This window comes from Natator depressus, chromosome 5, assembly GCF_965152275.1.
Source record: "Natator depressus isolate rNatDep1 chromosome 5, rNatDep2.hap1, whole genome shotgun sequence".
NCBI lineage: Eukaryota > Metazoa > Chordata > Testudines > Cheloniidae > Natator > Natator depressus.
The window spans coordinates 29,824,012-29,843,844 of NC_134238.1; the positions used below are offsets into that span (position 1 = coordinate 29,824,012).

The window sequence follows — 19,833 nt, forward strand, 5'->3', positions numbered from 1 at the left end:
AAGCTGAAACTGATATCAACGGGGGCTGTGCTCTGAACAAGTGTAATACTAGAATGCTAAATACTTGAGAGGGTCAGGGGTGGGGGGGGAGAATCAGGTCTAGGCATCTCATACTAGGCACCCAAAACTGGTTGGTCTTAGTCTTTCCATGCCTCAGTTCTCCATCTCTAAAATGGGGATAATACCAATACAACTCACAGGAGTGTTGTGAAGACATACCTTTGAGAAGCGTTCAGATATTATAGTCATAAGCACTATACAAAAGCCAATGAGAAAGTTAGTAATTCTGCATGCAGAGCAGAGTTTGAACAGCATGCAGCTAATAAGGCATGGGGCTATACTGAACGAGGATAAAATGAAATACTGAATGGTAGCTCATTCAGTGAATGTCGTTCAGCCTGTGCACTGAATGAGGCAGGGGTTCTGTGGGAAAAAATAGTATGGGATGATGTAATTAAAGACTATCATAATGCAGACATAGAAGGAGACCAAATTAAGGCTGAACAGGCAACTTTAATTCTGGCATTTCCTAACTTTGGAGTGCTTGACTTTGGATCATTAGTGTTCTGTAGTTTTTTGTGTTTAATTAATTATATGTAGTTTGTACAATGCAGCCAAGGTAACACTGCTGTGGAAATAAATACTGATTTTCCAACTTAAGATGTTTAGAACTCCCCACCTTTAGTCTACCATAACCCTCAATACGATGCTTTGTATTTTGTGTAGGGCCTGTATTCTCAAAACTGCAGTGCTCTATTCTGGGCATAAGACTATACTCTTCCATTTTTTTGTAAAATTAGTTCTTGGATGGCTCTAAGAATGCCAGACCTCCATTCCACCTACCCCTCCCCACCTCATCCTTCTCTCTTCTCCCTATCCATGCATGTTTTCCCATATTTTATTACTGTTACCCCCACCCAAACATGTTATGTCTATGTAGTATTGTCTGGTCTTGCAGCTTTGACAAATTGTCAAATTACATAAATCTTTTATAGATCCCATGAAGCTTGTGATATTTGGAAATATATCCAAGCTATAAGGCATGTACCTTTTTGAACTTTTCATTGTGCTTCTTTATGAAAAATCAATAAAAATTTAAACAAAAAAACTGATATGCAACTTAGACATTTTTGAGCAAAAGTATCAGACTAAAACAAAACATACGGATCTCCAGCCCCTGATAAGTCTGTTCCATTTTCTTCATAATCTGGAAAGAAATCCTCTCTGTCAAGCAACTCTTGATATTTCTCTTGATAATCTACAAAAGAAAAAAATATTGTAAGTTTATACATAGTCTACTTTTAACATATGAACGTTTCTCAGAGGTCTTGTAAAATTAGAATGTAATTTAAAATAGAGTAAGATTAGTCCAGCACCCAATGATGCAGTATGAACATGGCCTTTTTATTAGACTCTATAAACAATGAGATATGTATACTGCAGGAAAGTGATCTTCCTTTCTAATTTCAAATGTTGCATGCAGTGTTATAGCTGTGTAGGTCCCAAGATATTAATGACAAGGTGGACCAACTTCTGTTGGTGAGACACACAAACTTTCAAGCTTACACAGAGCTATTCTTCAGGCCCGGGAAATATACTCAAAATGTCACAGCTAAATACAAAATGGAACACATTGTTTAGCATAGTTGACACATATTTCAAGGGACCATTCAAGACAAAGTGGCCCATTAGCACCCCTCTAGTCACAGGGAGGAAAGGAAGAGGGGGAGGGGGAAGCAGCTGGGGGGTTGTTAGTGGGTTATAGATTGTTGTATTAGGCCATAAATTCAGTCTCTCTATACAGTTCCTGATTTTTAGTGTCTAGCGAAGTTATGAATTTAAGCTCCCAAGCTCGTCTTTTGTAAGTGCTCTGCCAGTCTCCTTTGGGGATGAGGATGGATAGAGTGATCCCTTTGTGAAAAGTGTTCACGAACAGGTGATAGGATGTTTTTGTCTTATCATTTTCTTGTATGAATTCATTCAAGACCATAATGACTGTCTGGTTTCACCCACATAGTGGCTATTGGGCATTTAGTGCAGTGGATGCAGTAGACCACATGTGAAGGACTCCTGGATAAAGAAAAGTATGTTGTGGAGGGTGTTGATCATTGTAGCAGTGGTGAAATGTCTGCAGGTTTTGCATCTGTTGTTCTGGCAGGGTCAGGTGCTGCTTTGAGTTGATGTGTCCTGGTCTGTAGCACCCAGACTCTAAATAGAGACACTGGATTTATAGCTTATTACTACAATCTATAACCCACTAACAACCACCCCCCCACTGCGGCTTGCCTCATATCTCTTTCAGAGTCGGAGTCATGTCTGCCCAAGCCATAATGGGTTCTTTTGACCTAGTTCAGCTCTTTTCAGGATAAAATTCTCCCAGCGATAACAGATCATGTCACAGGAGAAAGTTGCTGCTAAATTTAGGAGAGGAGACTAAGGAGTGCACATAAAATACAAGATGGCTTTTTTCCTTCTCCATTAGCTAGAAAACAGGAAAAACAACAAAGCAGGATCAGCCAGCTCTCCCCCTTTACAGAGGGAGTGATGTAAGAAGAGCTTTGCTTTTTCTCTGGTCCCCATCTGTGGGAACACTGGAAGGATTCAAACACTTGTTTGCTTTACTGTCTTCACGCTACTTGCCATTGAAACTGCACTAATTCCATTATTTAAAAATTGTTTATACTTTGTGCCTATTTGGACAGGACCTCCTCAACTTAGGCCTGATCTACACTGTGGGGGGAGGGGGGAGATCGACCTAGCTTCAGCTACGAGAATAGCGTAGCTGAAGTCAACGCATCTTAAGTCAACTTACCTCGCATCCTCACGACGCAGGGTCGACTGTTACTGCTCCCCTGTCGACTCTGCTTCCGCCTCTCGCCGCAGTGGAGTACCGGACTCGACGGCAGAGTGATTGGGGATCAATTTATCGTGTCTACACTAGATGCGATAAATTGATCCCCGATAGATCGATCACTACCCGCCGAACCGGCGAGTAGTGTAGACGTACCCTTAGTTATATTTTTCTTAGGAAAATAACTATACTAAGCTGGAGACATACCTGGGTCTGCTGCAGTGAAAGGAACACCATCAGAAGTGTAAAATGTTGGCTCATTCTAAAATTAAAATGACATAGTAAATTATACACGTATTTAATATAAACAGGATAATTGTTCATTGCCTTTACTACTTCCAGAACATCTATCAAGGTTAACAAAAGTTCTATGCATTTCTTTGTGAATATACATCAACTTGAACAATTGATGTTTCTGAGTATATTCATACCATAAAATAGTTGGGGTCATTTTCAGGTGTTGCTTCCCTATATGTTGAGGTTACGTGAACTCTACCCCAGTTACTTGAGCGTAGTTCTACTAGTTTCAGAAGCATCTGTTTTACATCTCTGCAAATAGACAAAAAGCACCAAGAACTGCTTAAGTACTTTGTATTAAAATGTAAAAAAAACAAAACAAAAAAAACCCAAGATTCTTTACAATCCAACATCTCTGTAACACTGCATATGCTACATTTTAAGTCAAAGTCCCTTAAAATAATTAAAAGAGAATGCTTCACACACATTTATAGCTAAAGGTAGGGGGAAGACAAAGGGTTAACAAACCAGTAAGATATCAAAACTCTAGCAGTTACTAAACAAATCTACAGTAAAATGGTTTTAGAAAATCCACCTGTTTTGCCACCACAATTGATTTTGAATGAACACATATGCGAGCTAGTTTCTTACCACGGATGTAGTGAAGTAATTCTGATTGTATAACGTAATCAATTACAGAAAACAAGTGGTGCAAGAGAATCACATTGACATGTTAAATATCGCCCCCCAGGATATTATATTTTCCACTTATGTAGGACTAAACAGTATACATAATATCAATACATTCAAATGATGTTTTACATCTTTACTCGCTTCTTATGCGTTGCAAAATACAATTACAAATGCCAAGTTCCCTCCCTATTTTAGCTAGCACATCCACTTATATGTGCAATATGAAACAAATAACAAAAAACTATTACATTTATAAGTAAGTAGCTATTTATAAAATTAGAGGATGTACTGTTCTTGGGGAATGAGAAAGTGTGACATGCCCAAACTGTCTTTATTCCATACAACCTGTCTCAGAAAAATCCTCCGTATCTTTTGGCCCAGAACAATCTCAAACCAAGATCTATTGACACAGTGCAGCCAAGAGGATCTGAGCACCATCATTGCCAGGAGGCATTGGAGATGGATCGGTCATGTGCTTCGGATGGAAACTGATTCCATCACCAGAGCAGCAAGAAGATGGACACCTGAAGGCAAGCAAAACGAGGCTGCCTGAAAACAACATGGCGAAGCGCTGTGGAAGCCGAGCTGAAAAATCTGGGGCACAGCTGGGGAACAACTGAAAGACTTGCCAGAAACAGACAGGAGTGGAGGAGCTTCATCACTGCCCTAAATGCCAGAGGCGTAATAGGAACATGATGATAAGAGAATACAAGAACAGTCATCCTCATCATCATCCTGTTCCCATTACGCTTCTTATGAGTAACATGAAATTTTCCCAGATGTCTACTGTATGACTGTCTAGGCTGGAGGAATCTTTCCCAAAATTTTAGTTGTTTAACTTAAATCATCATCATTTTGGACTTATACCTGAAAGTACTCCTTACAGTCCATTTTTCCCCTTACCTATTTTTGTGAAGGAAGATATTGTAGTTCAATCAATGGCAATGAAATGTGTGCAATGACAGAAAAAAAATTAAATGTCATATTTCGAAGCTCACTTGTTCTAAAAAAAAAAATTACTGATGAGCATACAGCATGATAAAATCATGAAAAGTAACAACTCACAAATTATTTAAAGTTGCGTATTAATAGTAAGCAAAATCCAAGATACTACAAAGGCTTTTGATTTGTGTGAAGTGGCTAAACAGCCATAAAGTTCATGCAACAGAACAAAAAAATCCAATTATGTTCAGGAGGTCACAGTACTGGGTAATTGGAGGACATGGTTTTTTTTTAATATACAGTTGCACCTTGAAGACAATAAATCCTTCAGATTTGTTTTGTTCCGGGATTTATTTTGGATAAATTTTCTTTTCCCGTCAGGATCTGGATGCAGTGAGATGATTTTATACTACTTTCTCTCAACTAGATCTACAGAAGGCACAAGATCAGGGATTTGCTTTTCTCCCTCAGAGTTAAGTAGATAATTGAAAAGATGATACACAACAGACAATACTTCCGTTTCCAGTAAAATATCAAACCTGCAGCAAGAGTGAATCAAGCAGAGTCTGTAACATTCTCTTTCATGTCAGCATTGCCGTCAGTGATTTTACATCAAGATGGCAATGTCACTCATTATTACCCCTCCCACCGAAAAGCCTGCATAAGAAAGCCAGGGGGATGAAAACTCAACAACATTCACTTATCTGAATTTACCTTTGACTTTTTCCTCTGGTGAGAGAGGCTTTGGTTACCATGGATTTTGGAGGCTGTAGGTCCTCCCATTCCCAATGATCTTGGGGTATCTACAAAAATGAATCTCCTTCCATGCAAAGCCAGAAGCTCTCAGGTGTAATACCTGCCACAGATGCTACTGAGCAGCAACAAGGTTCCTGCAAGGACAACTACTGATCCACTGGCCTTCCTCCTTCTGACAGGACACCTGCTGCAATTGTCTGGGTCCCACTACGGCTGTGTAATAGCAGCCTTGGAAGGACTCAGAGGGATGGAATAAACTCCTGTCCAGATTTCTATTTGGAAGTCCTGAAGCTGAATGTAGTAGAGCAGTGGTTCCCAGACTGGGGTTCACACACCCCTGGGGGTTCGCACAACATTACAGGGGGGTAGCCAGAAAAATTTCTCTAATGGTGGCCAGAGGACCCCGGGCATGGGAGGCAGCAAACGGGACCCGGTTGCAGGGCAGACAGCCCGAGACCCATGGAGTGCTGAGCAGGTAGCCGAGCCCCCGTCAGTGGAGGGACAAGCAGCCCAAGCCTGCGGAAGTTGGGGCCAGCAGCCTGAGCTCTGTGGAGCACACAGCTGAGCCCTGGTTGGCAGGAGCCTGAGCTCCAGTGCTCAATGCAGGGCTGGCAGCCCAAACCCCACCCCAGTCAGCGGGGGTGGGGGGGGAGGGAGGGCGGGCGGCAGCCCGAGCCCCAGTGGTCAGCATGGAGTTGGCAGCCCAAGTCCCATGGAGTGAGGGGCTGGGCAGTTGGGGCCAACAGCCGAAGCCCCAGTGGTCAGCGGGGACTGGCAGCCTGAGCTCAGTGGAGCGCTGAGCGGGCAGCCTGAGTCCCAGTCAATGGGGTCCAACAGCCCAAGCCCCGTGGAGGGCAGAGCCGGCAGCCCAGACCCCTGCGCAGGGCCAGCAGCCTGAGCCCCGTGGTGGGCAGGGCAGCAGCTGGGACCCCAGGCGCGCAGGTGGCAGCTCGAATCCTTGGCCAACAGGGGAAGTTGGGCAGCATAAAGGGCAGAGTGAGCAGGGACCATGCTGCATGTGGGGGGGTGATCCAGGCTAATTTGTCCCTCATGGGGCACCCCCCTAGGAACAGCCCTCGTGGTGGAAGAAAAGGGGTTTGCGCGCCAAACCAGCTGGAACCACATTGTAGCCAGTGTAGCAGCGTTAAGGTGCCTTAGTAATTCGATACTAAGTCATTCCCTCTGGAGTGCTGTTTTGCTTCAGTGAGACATGAGTGAATCTTCTCATTTTCTAGTTTGTTGGTTGTTAGCATTCTATCTGTTATTTTTATTACAACACAATAAATATTTTGTACACAAGTTCAATGGATAAGTGGCTGAAAAAGGAAAGTGTAAAGATACAAGAATCAGCCAGTGTTTCCTCAAGTCCACACTGTGGAAAATCTAAGTCTAATGATCATGATGGTCCTGGAAAGTCACTTACAAAGAAAAGAAAATATGACAATGATTATATAAAATATGGCTTTACTTGCATTGGTGATCAACAATGTCCAAAACCACTGTGTGTAATTTGTGGTGATGTTCAGCAAACAGCAGCCTCAAACCTTCTTTACTTCGGAGCCATTTAGAAACTAGGCATCCTGCACAACTCGACAAGCCTATTGATTTTTTCAAGCGAAAATTAGCTGAGAGGAAAAGTGACATTACCAGTTTTATAACCAAAGCAAGTACTGATAATGCAAATGCACCTGAAGCATAATACTGCATGAGCTACTGAGTAGCAAAAGCATCAGAAGCCCATACCATAGCACAGAGCTTGATTGGTCCATGTATAAAAGATGTAGTTCATTGCATGCTCAGAGAAAAGGCTGCAAAAAGGATTGACACCTTTGTCCAATAATACATTGTCACGAAGAATTAATGACATCTCAAATAATGTAGAGACTACAATGGTACATAGAGTGAAACAGTCCATATTATGCTATACAGTTGGATGAATCAACTGATGTAGCTAATCTAGCTATTTTGCTATGGTTTGTACGTTATGTGAATGAAGCTATGGTTGAAGAAAACTTGTTGTTTTGCTGACCGTTGGAAGAACGTACAACTGGAAAAGAGATCTTCAATCTGACTTATGCATATTTTCAAGAAAAGGAAATAGATTGGTTTCGTTGCCTAGGCATTTACACTGATGGGGCCACATCTATGACGGGCAAGTATACTAGATTTGTAGATCAAACAAAAAAGGTTGCATGAAAAGTCTCTTGGACTCATTGCAGTAGCCATAGACAAGCCCTTGCAACAAAACACATGCCTGAGGGACTGAAGGAAGTGCTGGATAATGCAGTGAAAATGGTGAATTTCATAAAATGATGGCCAACAAATTCCAGAATATTTCACATACTTTGTGAAGAAATGGGTAATATACACAATTGTCCGTTGACCCCCTCCGAAGTTAGATGGCTCTCACGGGGCAAAATCCTTTTGCGCTTGTTTGAGCTTAGAATGGAAATCCTAGTTTTTTTCAACAGCCACCCTTTCCACCTTGCCTGCTGTATGGAAAATAATGTCTGGCTCCAGAACCTAGCCCATTTAGCAGATATTTTCTCAAGAATTAATTACCTAAATTTATCTCTTCAAGGCCTCAATATAAGAGTTTTCAATGTGCAAAAGCAAGTTGAATCCATGATAAAAAAAAGTTGCAGTTCTGGGAAAGGTGTTTGGAAAACAATCAAACTGAGCATTTCAGTACTCTTCATGACTTCCTGGCAGAACATAAACTTCAGTTGGATCAGTGCACTAAAACCAATATAACTGCACACCTAAAAGGACTTTGCACAACTTTCCAGCTATATCAGGCGATAATGACTGGATTCACAACCCTTCTGATGATACCACTTTCTCAACACACACATTGGACACTGAGAAAAAGAGAAATTGATTGAGATCTCCTGTGATTATGAACTGAAAAGGAGTTTCAGAAATCTGTCATTGATCAACTTTTGGCTGAGTTTAAGAAACGAGTACCCTCTTCTGGCAGAAAAAGCTATTACAGTTTTGTTACCATTTTCAACAACATACTTATGTGAGAAAGCATTTTCCTCATATGCACATCTGAAAACCAAATACAGAAACAGACTTGATGCTGAACCAGACCTGAGACTTTATCTTTCTCCAGTGGTTCCAGACTTCCAAGAGCTATGCAGAGCAAAGCAAGCGCATCCATCACACTGAGGAAATTGAAACTTAAATCCCTGGAAATATTAATTTTTAGGAGGGGGTTCACGAGATTTCACAATTTAATGAAAGGGGTTTACGGGTTGTTAAAGTTTGGGAACCCCTGTATTAGAGTGACATTTACCCAGCCACTCCTCCATTGTTTCTCCAACCTCTAATCAGATCCATAAGAGACAGAGGAGGTACTGTGGACGCAGAATAATTATTGGGGATGATCAGCGACACTGAATAAAGTCAATAAATCCTCATACTAGTGAAGTCAATCTCCCTCACAATGTCTTTAATGAACATGTTCTATGCAAGATACTCTAGCAGGACTAGTTTTGCCACTTATAATTATAGCATCCAAAATGTTCTCTGAGAAAACTAATCTTAACTCTTCTGCACAACAGTACATTTTGGAAGTGCTGTTGGTTCAAATTAATGAATATACTGAAGAGATATATTAGCACTGAAACATACAATATTCATGATATTCTATAGTAACCAACCATCGCATATGGTATATAAATTACCAAGGTGGTAAACTGTGAACAAAATCAAGAAATATTGTAACTGACAAAGTTACTTCAACAAAAGCAAAAATTATAAAGTCCACTATAGAAGTATAGCACTGAAAAGGTATTTTAACACCCAAGGTTAAAATCTATATTAAATTGCTTAAAATATCTAATTTATACATGTACAAATTTCCCAGTCATTCTTTAGAAACAGGTTTTACTGTATTGGAATGTTCTAGCATAAAGTATATTACCTCATGGCCCATAAGAACAAAGACCCATTAAGGTCACTATAACTCTGCAAAGAATGCATTCTGTACATTGACATAATTTGAATACAGTAGAAATATTAAGTGACATACAGCTCTGAAGAAGAAGTAGGAAAACCCCACACGAGTAAAGAAAAGCAGTGAAGAATTAATGATCAACTAATTTTTCCTCCCACCTGCTGCAATTTGCATCCAGGACAACATTTTCAATTCTCTGGACCATTTCATCCATATCAGTCTTTCCTTTTTCTTTCCATGCATCTTCCAAAACTGATCCGGTCAACTAAAAAAAAAAAAAAAAAAAAAAAAAGCACATTTTATTAATAAAAAAGCATGTAAGTGCACTACATAAAATCTTAAAAAGCAAAGTTAAGGTTCATGGAATTCTGTGACAAGTGTAGACACATTATTTGACTACCCTAAAGGAAAAGCTAACCTTGATTTTCTAGATGTCTTTAATTTCATAACATTACAGACCGCATAAGTCAGGGGTGGGCAAACTTTTTGGCCTGAGGGCCACATCGAGGTGCTAAACTGTATGGAGGGCCGGGTAGGGAAGACTGTGCCCCCCAAAGAGCCTGGCCACAGCCCTTGCCCCCCATTCGCCCCCTCCCACTTCCCGCCCTCTGACTGTCCCCCTCAAAACACCCGACCCATCCAACCCCCCCTGCTCCTTGTCCCCTGACTGCCCCCTCCTGGGGTCCCCTGTCCCAAACCGCCCCCCCCCCAGGGTCCCACCCCCTATCCAACCCCCCCGCTCCCTGTCCCCTGACCCCCGCCCCGCCCCCACCCCCTGACAGGCCCCCTGGTACTCCCATGCCCTGTCCAAACCACCCTGTTCCCCGACCCCTGACTGCCCCATCCAACTGCCCCCTGCTCCCTGACTGCCCCGGGGACCCCCTGCCCCTAACCACCCCCTGCTCCCTGTCCCGACTGCCCCCTGGGACCTTCTACCCAACTGCCCCATCGCTGCGCGCTCCGCCTCCCCCTTACCATGCCGCTCAGAGCGGCAGAATCTTGTAGCCCTGCTGCTCGCGCGGCAGCGTAACTGTGGCAGAGGGGCCGGGGGTAAGCCTCCCGGGCCAGGCAGGACAGTCCTTCGGGCTGTAGTTTGCCCACCTCTGATATAAGTTAATGAATTCTCATTAAATTGTGTTGGTAGTTCATCAACAGCTGGTCTTTGGTCACTGAACCTTCCACTTTTTAATGCTACTTAGAAATTGAATGAACAGCCCTGTTGCCATTTATGTTATCTTCAGGACTTTACACTAACCACAACTTGAAAACAACTCTTCAGTAACCTCACAAGACTTTAAAGCAGCCACACAAGGTTCACTCTTTAAACACGTGCACAAAACCTGATGGTATTTTTCAAGCAATGAAGACTTTTCTATTTTACAATTTTTATGATAATTATTTCCCCTAAAAAGAGAGAGATATCACTGGGTTTGCCCAAAAACCCACACATCACTGGGAGATGAGGAGCTCTTCCTAAATTACTTAGTGTAGACATTACCTCATAGGTCTTGCAACTAGGCAAAAATACCATGAGAAGGATAAACTTCAATGTTATTTCAAAACTAAATTCTGCAATAAATGTAATATTTATTTAGATTTATGACAAAAAGCTAAAAAAAACTGGTACTAAGTTCCCAAATTCCATATTTCAAAAAGTGTATTTTTAGGATATCTGAAATTAAAGAAGAGAAAAAGAACGCAGTTTGTATGCAAGTTTAGAACTTCTGTGAATCACAAAAGACCAATACGGCTACAGGTATGAGAGAAGAAAGCAGCAAGATTAGACCTTACCTGAAATTTTGACTTTTGACTCATCTGAAATTCTGTCCCTTATTACTAAAATGTAATATATCTATTTTTTCCTAATGAAGTTATGACTGATGCGTATGGCAATTGTGAATGTTGGTCTATTGAGTAATATATCATGTATAAAGCTAGACTTAATAAACAGACTTCAAACCCAACCAGACTAATTTGGCCCTTCTTCACTCTGAAGAATATAAATTGACTACTATGCACCTTACTGTTGACAGTATAAAAAAATAAAAATAAAAAATCAAGGCCTTCTTGACTGCTGTGTACAGAGATTAACAATATCTTGACACTCTCAGAAGAGCCAGGATTTGCCTGTGATCTTTGTCAAAATTTTCCCTGCCTCCACTATTGTGTACTGTACACTAGCTGGTTGCTGACCTCCAGCCTCAGAGCTGCTGTATTTCACTGGTGCTATATATATTGTTAAACTGTTTTGGGACCCATTGAAATTATAAAAAGAAAAGGAGTACTTGTGGCACCTTAGAGACTAACAGTTTTCCACTGAATGCATCCGATGAAGTGAGTTGTAGCTCACGAAAGCTTATGCTCAAATAAATCTGTGAGTCTCTAAGGTGCTTAAGCTTTTTGCGAATACAGACTAACACGGCTGCTACTCTGAAATTGAAATTATAGTTACTATATACAAAGTCAAATATTTTTAAAGTTATATTGCTATATTTTCTGTAGTTAGAATATGCCACTTAATTGTTGCCAAGTTAAATCCCATATAATACCCAATTAACAAAAGATAGTAACGTTTCTTTTAAATGATCAGATGAACACAGAACGATTCTGCTGGTACCACTGTCTTAGATGAATGATTTTGAAATGCATGTTTGTCCTGATGACTTCAAAAATAAAAGATAACAAAATACAGTAGATCATTTGATAAGCCAACTACAGTCAAATATTTGATTAGTAGTTTTAACTTGTAACTGAGGGCAGAACTTGTAACCATGGTCACCGTAAGCCAGAGAGTTATTTGTATTACCTTAATGGAAAAGGCCAAACATGTATTTCTACACAGACTTCATGAACTACTCAGGATCTTTCATCAGGTGTAGTAAATATTCAACCACAAATCTATGTAAAACAGATTAAATGCTGTTTGGAAAACAGAATGAATAAAGAAGTGTGAAATACGAAAAAAGCTACAGAAGGAACAGAAGTCTTTGTGCCTATACCCCCTTACTTATTTTTTTTAAATAAGCTGAACTCCCCCAAATCTTAATGCTGCAGACATAAAACAAACCTTCATAAAGAGCGCCACGTTTTTAATTTATATAGTTCTACTGTAGATATTTTCAAAAATTCCAAGCTTGGACATTTAAATGAAGATATAAAAGCCTAGATTTAGTTCCTAAAGTAATGAGTTTTCAGAGTGCTAAGCATCTGCAGCACCCAGTCAGCTCATAACTAAATCATAGGGAGCTCAGCACCTGTGAATATCAGGCTGCTTAATTAAATGCCTAAATATGGTTTCAGAAGCCTAAACTTAAATAAAATTCAAATATGGATATCTATTTGAAGTAGAGGCTGTTTTTGGCTTATTTCTAGCTGCAAAAACCCTGGATGATATCATAGAAGCAGTTCTCAGAACATCATGATCTCCTGTTCTCCAACACCAATTATACTTGTGATGTCACAACCACTGCTGTAACTAGGTATCATCCCAAGAGAAAGGTGAATTTTATTTTTCTTAAATTGCAGTAGTTAAAGATGAACTACTTAGACTCTCAGTGATTTGCAGAAGTTATGTTCAGACTCAAACAATGCAAATAAATTTTACATTTTAAAACAACCAACCAAAAAAACCACAACCAAATACCAACCAACCAACTGCTCCTTTACCTATCTGCCAAAACTTCCAACTGTTCTATGCAGCATTGTTGTAGCCATGTCAGTCTCAGGATGTTAGAGAGACAAGGTGGGTGAAATAATGTATTTTATGAGACCAACTTCTGTTGATGAGAGAGACAAGCTTTTGAGCTTACAAAGAGCTCTTCATGTCTGGGAAACTTATGCAAGGTCTCCACTACACACTTACTTTGGTATAACTATGTTACTCAAAATCCAGTGCTATGTTGGCAGGAGAGGGCTTCTCATGGAGGTGGTGTTATTAAGCCGATGGGAGAGCTCTCTTCTGTCTGCTTAGAGAGTGTCTACACTGACACTGCATTGACCTAACTACATTGACCTAAGCACTATGCCTCTCATGAAGGTGGAGTTATTAAGTTGGTGTAGTGGGCAAGTTACATGAGAGGGAGCTACATTTCAGTGTAGGCGCTTACAGAGTTAGCTGTGTGACGTTATTGACTTCAACTGGGACCATATAGAACATTGTTGCAACCAAGGTCCTGCAGCGGCACCAAATCTTGTATAAAGGGGGTCAAATAAGGTGTCTAAGACGAGGTTATGGTTTGCTGGTTATGATTATGCGATCTGTTTGCATGTATCATTTTTGTATTTAAAGATATAAGTATTGGGTCTATACTGTCTGTTTTTCAAACTTATGCTATGTTTCTGGGTGACACCCCAGACAAGTTGGTGTCAGCTCTGCCTAGCCTGCTTGATGGCCCATTAAGGACCATCAGCTACACAACTGACCCACTGAGAGAAGGCAGACACGCCTTGCGACTCAGCAAGGTATGCAGGGACCTGCCTATGGACAGAACTCTGAGGTTTTTCTAGGCCATGTGAGGGACAGCTTTTCCTTGGGACAAAGGAAGCAGAGACCACATGGCAAAAAAAATATAAAAAGCTGCTGCAGCTCCTCCATCTTGTCTTCAATCCTGCTTCTTACCTCTGGAGGGACTTTGCTACACTGAAGCTTTGAACAAATGACTGATGACCCATCCCAGCTGTGGATGTACTCCAGAGACTTAATTTGAACCTGCAGTTTATTCTATCACTGCTGCAAGCCTAAACCAAGAACTTTGCCATTATTGTATGTAATTGATTCCATTTAACCAATTCTAACTCTCATCTATATTTCTTTCCTTTTATGAATAAACCTTTAGATTTTAGATTCTAAAGGATTGGCAACAGCGTGATTTGTGGGTAAGATCTGATTTGTATATTGACCTGGGTCTGGGGCTTGGTCCTTTGGGATTGAGAGAACCTTTTCTCTTTTACTGGGGTATTGGTTTTCATAACCTTTTGTCCCCATAACGAGTGGCACTGGTGGTGATACTGGGAAACTGGAGTATCTAAGGGAATTGCCTGTGTGACTTGTGGTTAGCCAGTGGGGTAAAATCAAAGTCTTCTCTGTTTGGCTGGTTTGGTTTGCCTTAGTGTGCACAGAAACCCCAACCTTGGGCTGCAACTGCCCTGCTTTAAGCAATTTGTCCTGAATTGGCACTCTCAGTTGGGTCCCGCCAGAACCAGCCTCGTTACAAGCTGTAATAAGCTAAAGCTGTAAAATAAGCTGCTTTATATCCAATTAACTCTGTAGTATAGATCAGTCATAGGTAAATACAAGATGGAACAGATTATTTAGCATAAGTAGTTAACGCATATTTAAAAAGGACTATTCAAGGCAAAGTGGCCTGTTAACACCCCCCCAGTCACAGGTAGGAAAGGAAACAGGAGGGGGCAGCAGCAACTGGGCGGGGTGAGGTGGGAGAGGGTGTTGTTAGTGGGCTATAGATTGTTGTAATAAGCCATAAATCCAGTCTATTTAGTCCATGATTTTAGTGTATAGCAAAGTTTTGAATGTAAGCTCCTAGTCTCATCTTCTGAAAGTGTTGTGTAGGTCTCCTTTGAAGAGGACGATGGGTAGGAGCTTATATTCATAACTTTGCTAAAAGAAAAGGAGTACTTGTGGCACCTTAGAGACTAACAAATTTATTTGAGCACAAAGCTGTAGCTCACGAAAGCTTATGCTCAAATAAATTTGTTAGTCTCTAAGGTGCCACAAGTACTCCTTTTCTTTTTGCGAATACAGACTAACACGGCTGCTACTCTGAAACATAACTTTGCTAGACACTGAAAATCATGGACTGACTAGAGACACTGGATTTATGGCTTATTACAACAGTGGTTCTCAACCTTTTTGGGCTCAGGACCCATTTGTAAATGTTTATGTCCTGTCATGACCCACTAAATAGTCTGGCGGTAGAGGCCCTGGGGTGGTTTCAGTTGAATTCTGCCCTGCACTCACCCAACAGTGATGGCTTCTGCAGCTCTTGTGCTGTGGGGCTGGCTAGGTGTGGCGATCTGCTCCAGGCATTTCAACTTCTGGGGATGCAGCACAGCTCACGTTTGGACCTGCCTCCTTGACTGGACCAAATTTGTAAGAGTGGAGTTGTGACCTGGCTCACGGCGTTGCAGTGTCACTCACTCAAATTTGGCATACCCAGACTCCCGTTGTCATGATGACTGGGCCAAACCTGAGGGGCTCTGGGACCCCAGAGGTTGCAGTGCCTGGAATAGGTAGACAAGCCCAGCCAGCCCCTTGGGACAGGAGCTGCCAAGTGATCTTTTGAAACATTTTGGAGACCCAATTTGGGTCCCAACCCATGGGTTGAGAAACCTGGTCTACACTACCAACTTATGTCAGTATAGCTACATCGCTCAGGAAAATCCACCCCCCTATGTAATGAAGTTATACCAACCTAACCCTCAGTGTAGACAGCACTATGCTGACAGGAGGGCTTCTCCCTTCGACATAGCTACTGCCGCTGAGGGAGGTGGAGTACCCAGATGGATGGGAGAAAGGCGAAAGCAATGTCTTCACTAAGTGGTGCAGCTGTGCTGCAGCAGCACTGCAAATGTGAACAAACCCTGAGTAAGTTTTCCAGACCCGAAGAAGAACTCTGTGTGCAAAGGAGGAAATGCTTTTCAAATGTTTTGAAACATGAACATATTTGCATTTGTTATGGCTACACATAAAATTCTATTAATGATTTCGGCTCTTAATATACTTTTATAGATAGTCTGCAGTTTACCAGCAGAAACTATAGCAACCGCCATATTGTTAATTCCTTCCACTTTGCATCACTAGCAGGCAATGCTCGTTATCTCAGAGGCAACTATCAAAAAATATAGCAATCACTTTAAAGCTATTAAAAGCTTTTTTAACATGAAAATATTAAAGCAATAATAATGAACTAGCAATTTTCTTTAATATATCTTGATGTTAACTGATCTCAACATAGAAGTTATATTTTCATATAAAAAGGTAGTGTTGGTCAAGTACTTACTTTCATACAGCAGGGCAATCTGGTTATATTATGACAAAACCTGCAATATTTCATCAACATTTAAGTTTACAAAAAGTAGCAGTTACAATACACTTTTAAAAGAAAGAAAATATTGAATACTGAACTCTTCCTACCTTCAGTAACTTTACTGCACAGATTAAATTGTTGTCCACAGGATTAGAAAAAAGCGCGTTCAGTAATTCCCGAAGCCCAGTCTGCAGAATCTCTGCTCGCATTACTTGTCCTTTTGTTCCCTTAATCTACAAATGACCAAAAACCATGTCTGAACACTTAAAATAGATTCAGATTATTTCTAAAGTTTGCTATAAAGGTTTCCCCTCTTCAATTCTGTACAGTTCAATGTGATAATACAGCAGTTGGACTTGACAAGTAGAGGAATATGAAAAAGTTTAATAAAAACTCCCCCCAAAAATTCTAAAGTAGGTTTTCTATAAAATTTGACATACAGCATACTTGCTGGATGGTATTGCATAATGATTGTATTAGCACTTGTTTGGGAAGACCTACATAAATGCTTGTTGTGACTTCCCCATTCATGAGTGACAAAGGTCATCCCAAGCTCTTGAGAATAAAAACCTTTTTACCACACCATTATGTGCCCTGTCTTCCCTCCACCTCACATTTGGAAAGTTCTCTTTGTAATTAGATGTTCTAGAAACTGTTTTTTTAAATAAAGGTTAGATTCTGCAAGAGCTGATGGCTGTCATCTGTGAAAACTGTCTGACTACCATCAGCAAATGAGCAAATGGCTTTTTTGAGGTCTAGTTATAAACAAATTAATGTGCAATACATACATTTATTTTGTGATTAGGTCTCCAAAACAGCAAAACACATACTTAACTTATTGGAACATTCAAGTAAACTGAAACATGCATCAAATTTAAAAATCAATGAAAGGCAATATATACTTTCTAAAAATCACACCACATTTAACCTGTGAAACTCACCAGGGTAAGATTTAAAAAAACCCTCATATATATGGAAAATGAACTGGCATGCTTCAAGGCATAAGACAAGTTCTAACTAATAAGAGTTAGGAAGAAACTTCCCCTATCAGCTGGTTCTTTGATTTGAGTATAATAATATATATTGTGGTGGTTTCACCAGGCAAAAATCTCATTTCAAAACAGAGAAAGGAGACACCTCATGCTGATTACTCTGCCCTAGCTTAAGAAAGAAAGAGAAAGCATCTGCATCAAATACTGACTTTAAGAAAGTTGCTCTTATTCTAATTTATTAGAAGCATTTTTATTCTCTAAATGACTTGTTCTTGTGTTGTTTTCAGAGACTCTGATGACAATGAATCAGTTTTGAAGTTCCTAGATGGTTAAAGGTTCAGTAACATAAAAGATTAATAAAATTTGATTTTAATCTGTTTTTTTTTTTTAAAAGAAATTTTAAATGAGTAACAAAAAAGGGCCATGATACAGAACTTTTTTCTTACCTCGAGGTTAAGATAAAGTTCAGCTAGGAACAGCACAAAAGCATGAAATTGTTTTCGAGTAGCCTCATCACCTTTTGCTGCTTGATCTCTGTTTTCATACTCCGTTTGACACCTACAAAAACATCCTCAGAATCAAACTACCGTTACTGCTAGAAATTCTAGTGTTCATAAGAGTTAACTGTTTAACATGCTATAATGCTGTGAACTACTCAACTGAATAGAAAATATCTCAAGGACATTGAATACAGGACATCAATAAAAAAGGGACTAATTCATGAAGGAATGTATAGGACTTCATACAGACAATAGGTATTTTCTTCTTTTACATTAATTCACTTAATTGTATGATTTAAAAAAAAAAGGCAAGTTTTCTAGTGCTGAAAGAATGGAAGCAGACAGCAAAATGGAACAGAACACAATACTTTTTTAAATATATCACTGATAATATATTAATTCCCTACATTGTCCCTATACAAGTTAAATATTGGTAAATGGGTCCAAAAAGATGTAACTTCACACAGTAAGTAGAAGTTGAGTAGGGATACTTTAAATGATAGTTTATCATATCCTCCTGTTAGTGGCTTCGTGTGCAACACCACAGACTATTTTACACCACTTAACATGTATCACCCCTATAACCTTGGCCCATCAGTTATAAATGATTGATATATATGGTTTAATTGTAAATCAAAATGAGATGGCGGACTACAGTTGAATGGAAACACAGAACATAAAAAAGATGAAAGGGAATAAGGGGCAATTTTGTATAGAACTCTAAGTACCCATACCAAACAAGGTCTTTGGAAATGTGCATACCAGTACACAGCAACAGAGAATCTCATGGACCAATCCTTTTCATTATCAAGCATTGTCAGTGATAATTTGATGGAACAGAAATGGACTTGGTTGTGAAGCTGGGGAGTATGACTGATTTAGGATTATGTTTGGATTGAAGAACATGCAAGTTGAGGTTGGCATAAATATTAATGTTATTTCCTGGATTTTCAGTGTCAACATTGATAAGAAAACCACATGAGCAACCTTAACTAAATTTTCTAGATGAACTAACAAGGCAAATCTTCCTGAACACACTCATGTTTCTAAGCACAGTTCTAGAGAACTGACCATGATTGTGGTTTAATGGATTGATTTGGGGACTGGGAACGATAAAATTTTAATCCGAAATACTGAAGTGGACTTGCTATACTGGTCTTGGGCAAATCTTAGGGCATGGCTACACTTGCAAGTTAGAACGCACTAAAGCAGTCCAGTGCACTCTAACTCACGATGCGTCCACACTGGCAAGGCACGTAGAGCGCTCTGACTCCGCGGCTAGAGCGCTCCTGGTACTCCACCTCGGTGAGTGGAATAACATTTGATGAGCCCCCGCTGGAGCGCCGCAGCACCAGTGTGGATGCCCTGGTCTGTTAATGCGCTCTGATCGGCCTCCAGAAGTGTCCCACAATGCCTGTTCTAGCCACTCTGGTCATCACTTTGAACTCTACTGCCCTGCCCTCAGATGACCAACTGTCAGACCCGCCCTTTAAATTCCCTGGGAATTTTGAAAATCCCCTTCCTGTTTGCTCAGCCAGGCATGGAGTGCTCTCAGCAAATCTTTCCAGGTGACCATGCCTCCACGCGCCAGGCGATCCCCAGTATGGAGCAATGGCAAGGTGCTGGACCTCATCAGCGTTTGGGGGAAGGAAGCTGTCCAGTCCCAGCTGTGCTCCAGCCATAGGAATTATGATACCTTTGGGCAGATATCAAGGGACACGATGGAAAGGGGTCATGACCGGGACGCACTGCAATACAGGATTAAAGTGAAGAAGGCGGTGAATGCTTACTGCAAAGCCCGCGAGGCAAACAGCTGCTCCGGTGCTGCTCCTTCTATCTGCCATTTTTACAA

General features: G+C 40.6%; 1 protein-coding gene across 1 annotated transcript in view; it reads right to left on the minus strand.

Moving 5' to 3' along the window:
* Positions 1–19,833, minus strand: part of PAIP1 (poly(A) binding protein interacting protein 1) — a 45,022-nt gene that overhangs the window by 5,032 nt on the left and 20,157 nt on the right. The window contains exons 5-10 of the mRNA XM_074952530.1: positions 17,928–18,039; positions 16,597–16,722; positions 9,602–9,708; positions 3,283–3,400; positions 3,059–3,113; positions 1,165–1,258 (exon numbers count right to left, since the gene is read on the minus strand). Coding sequence (XP_074808631.1) covers positions 1,165–1,258; positions 3,059–3,113; positions 3,283–3,400; positions 9,602–9,708; positions 16,597–16,722; positions 17,928–18,039 — 612 coding nt within the window. The remainder of the gene's footprint in view (positions 1–1,164; positions 1,259–3,058; positions 3,114–3,282; positions 3,401–9,601; positions 9,709–16,596; positions 16,723–17,927; positions 18,040–19,833) is intronic.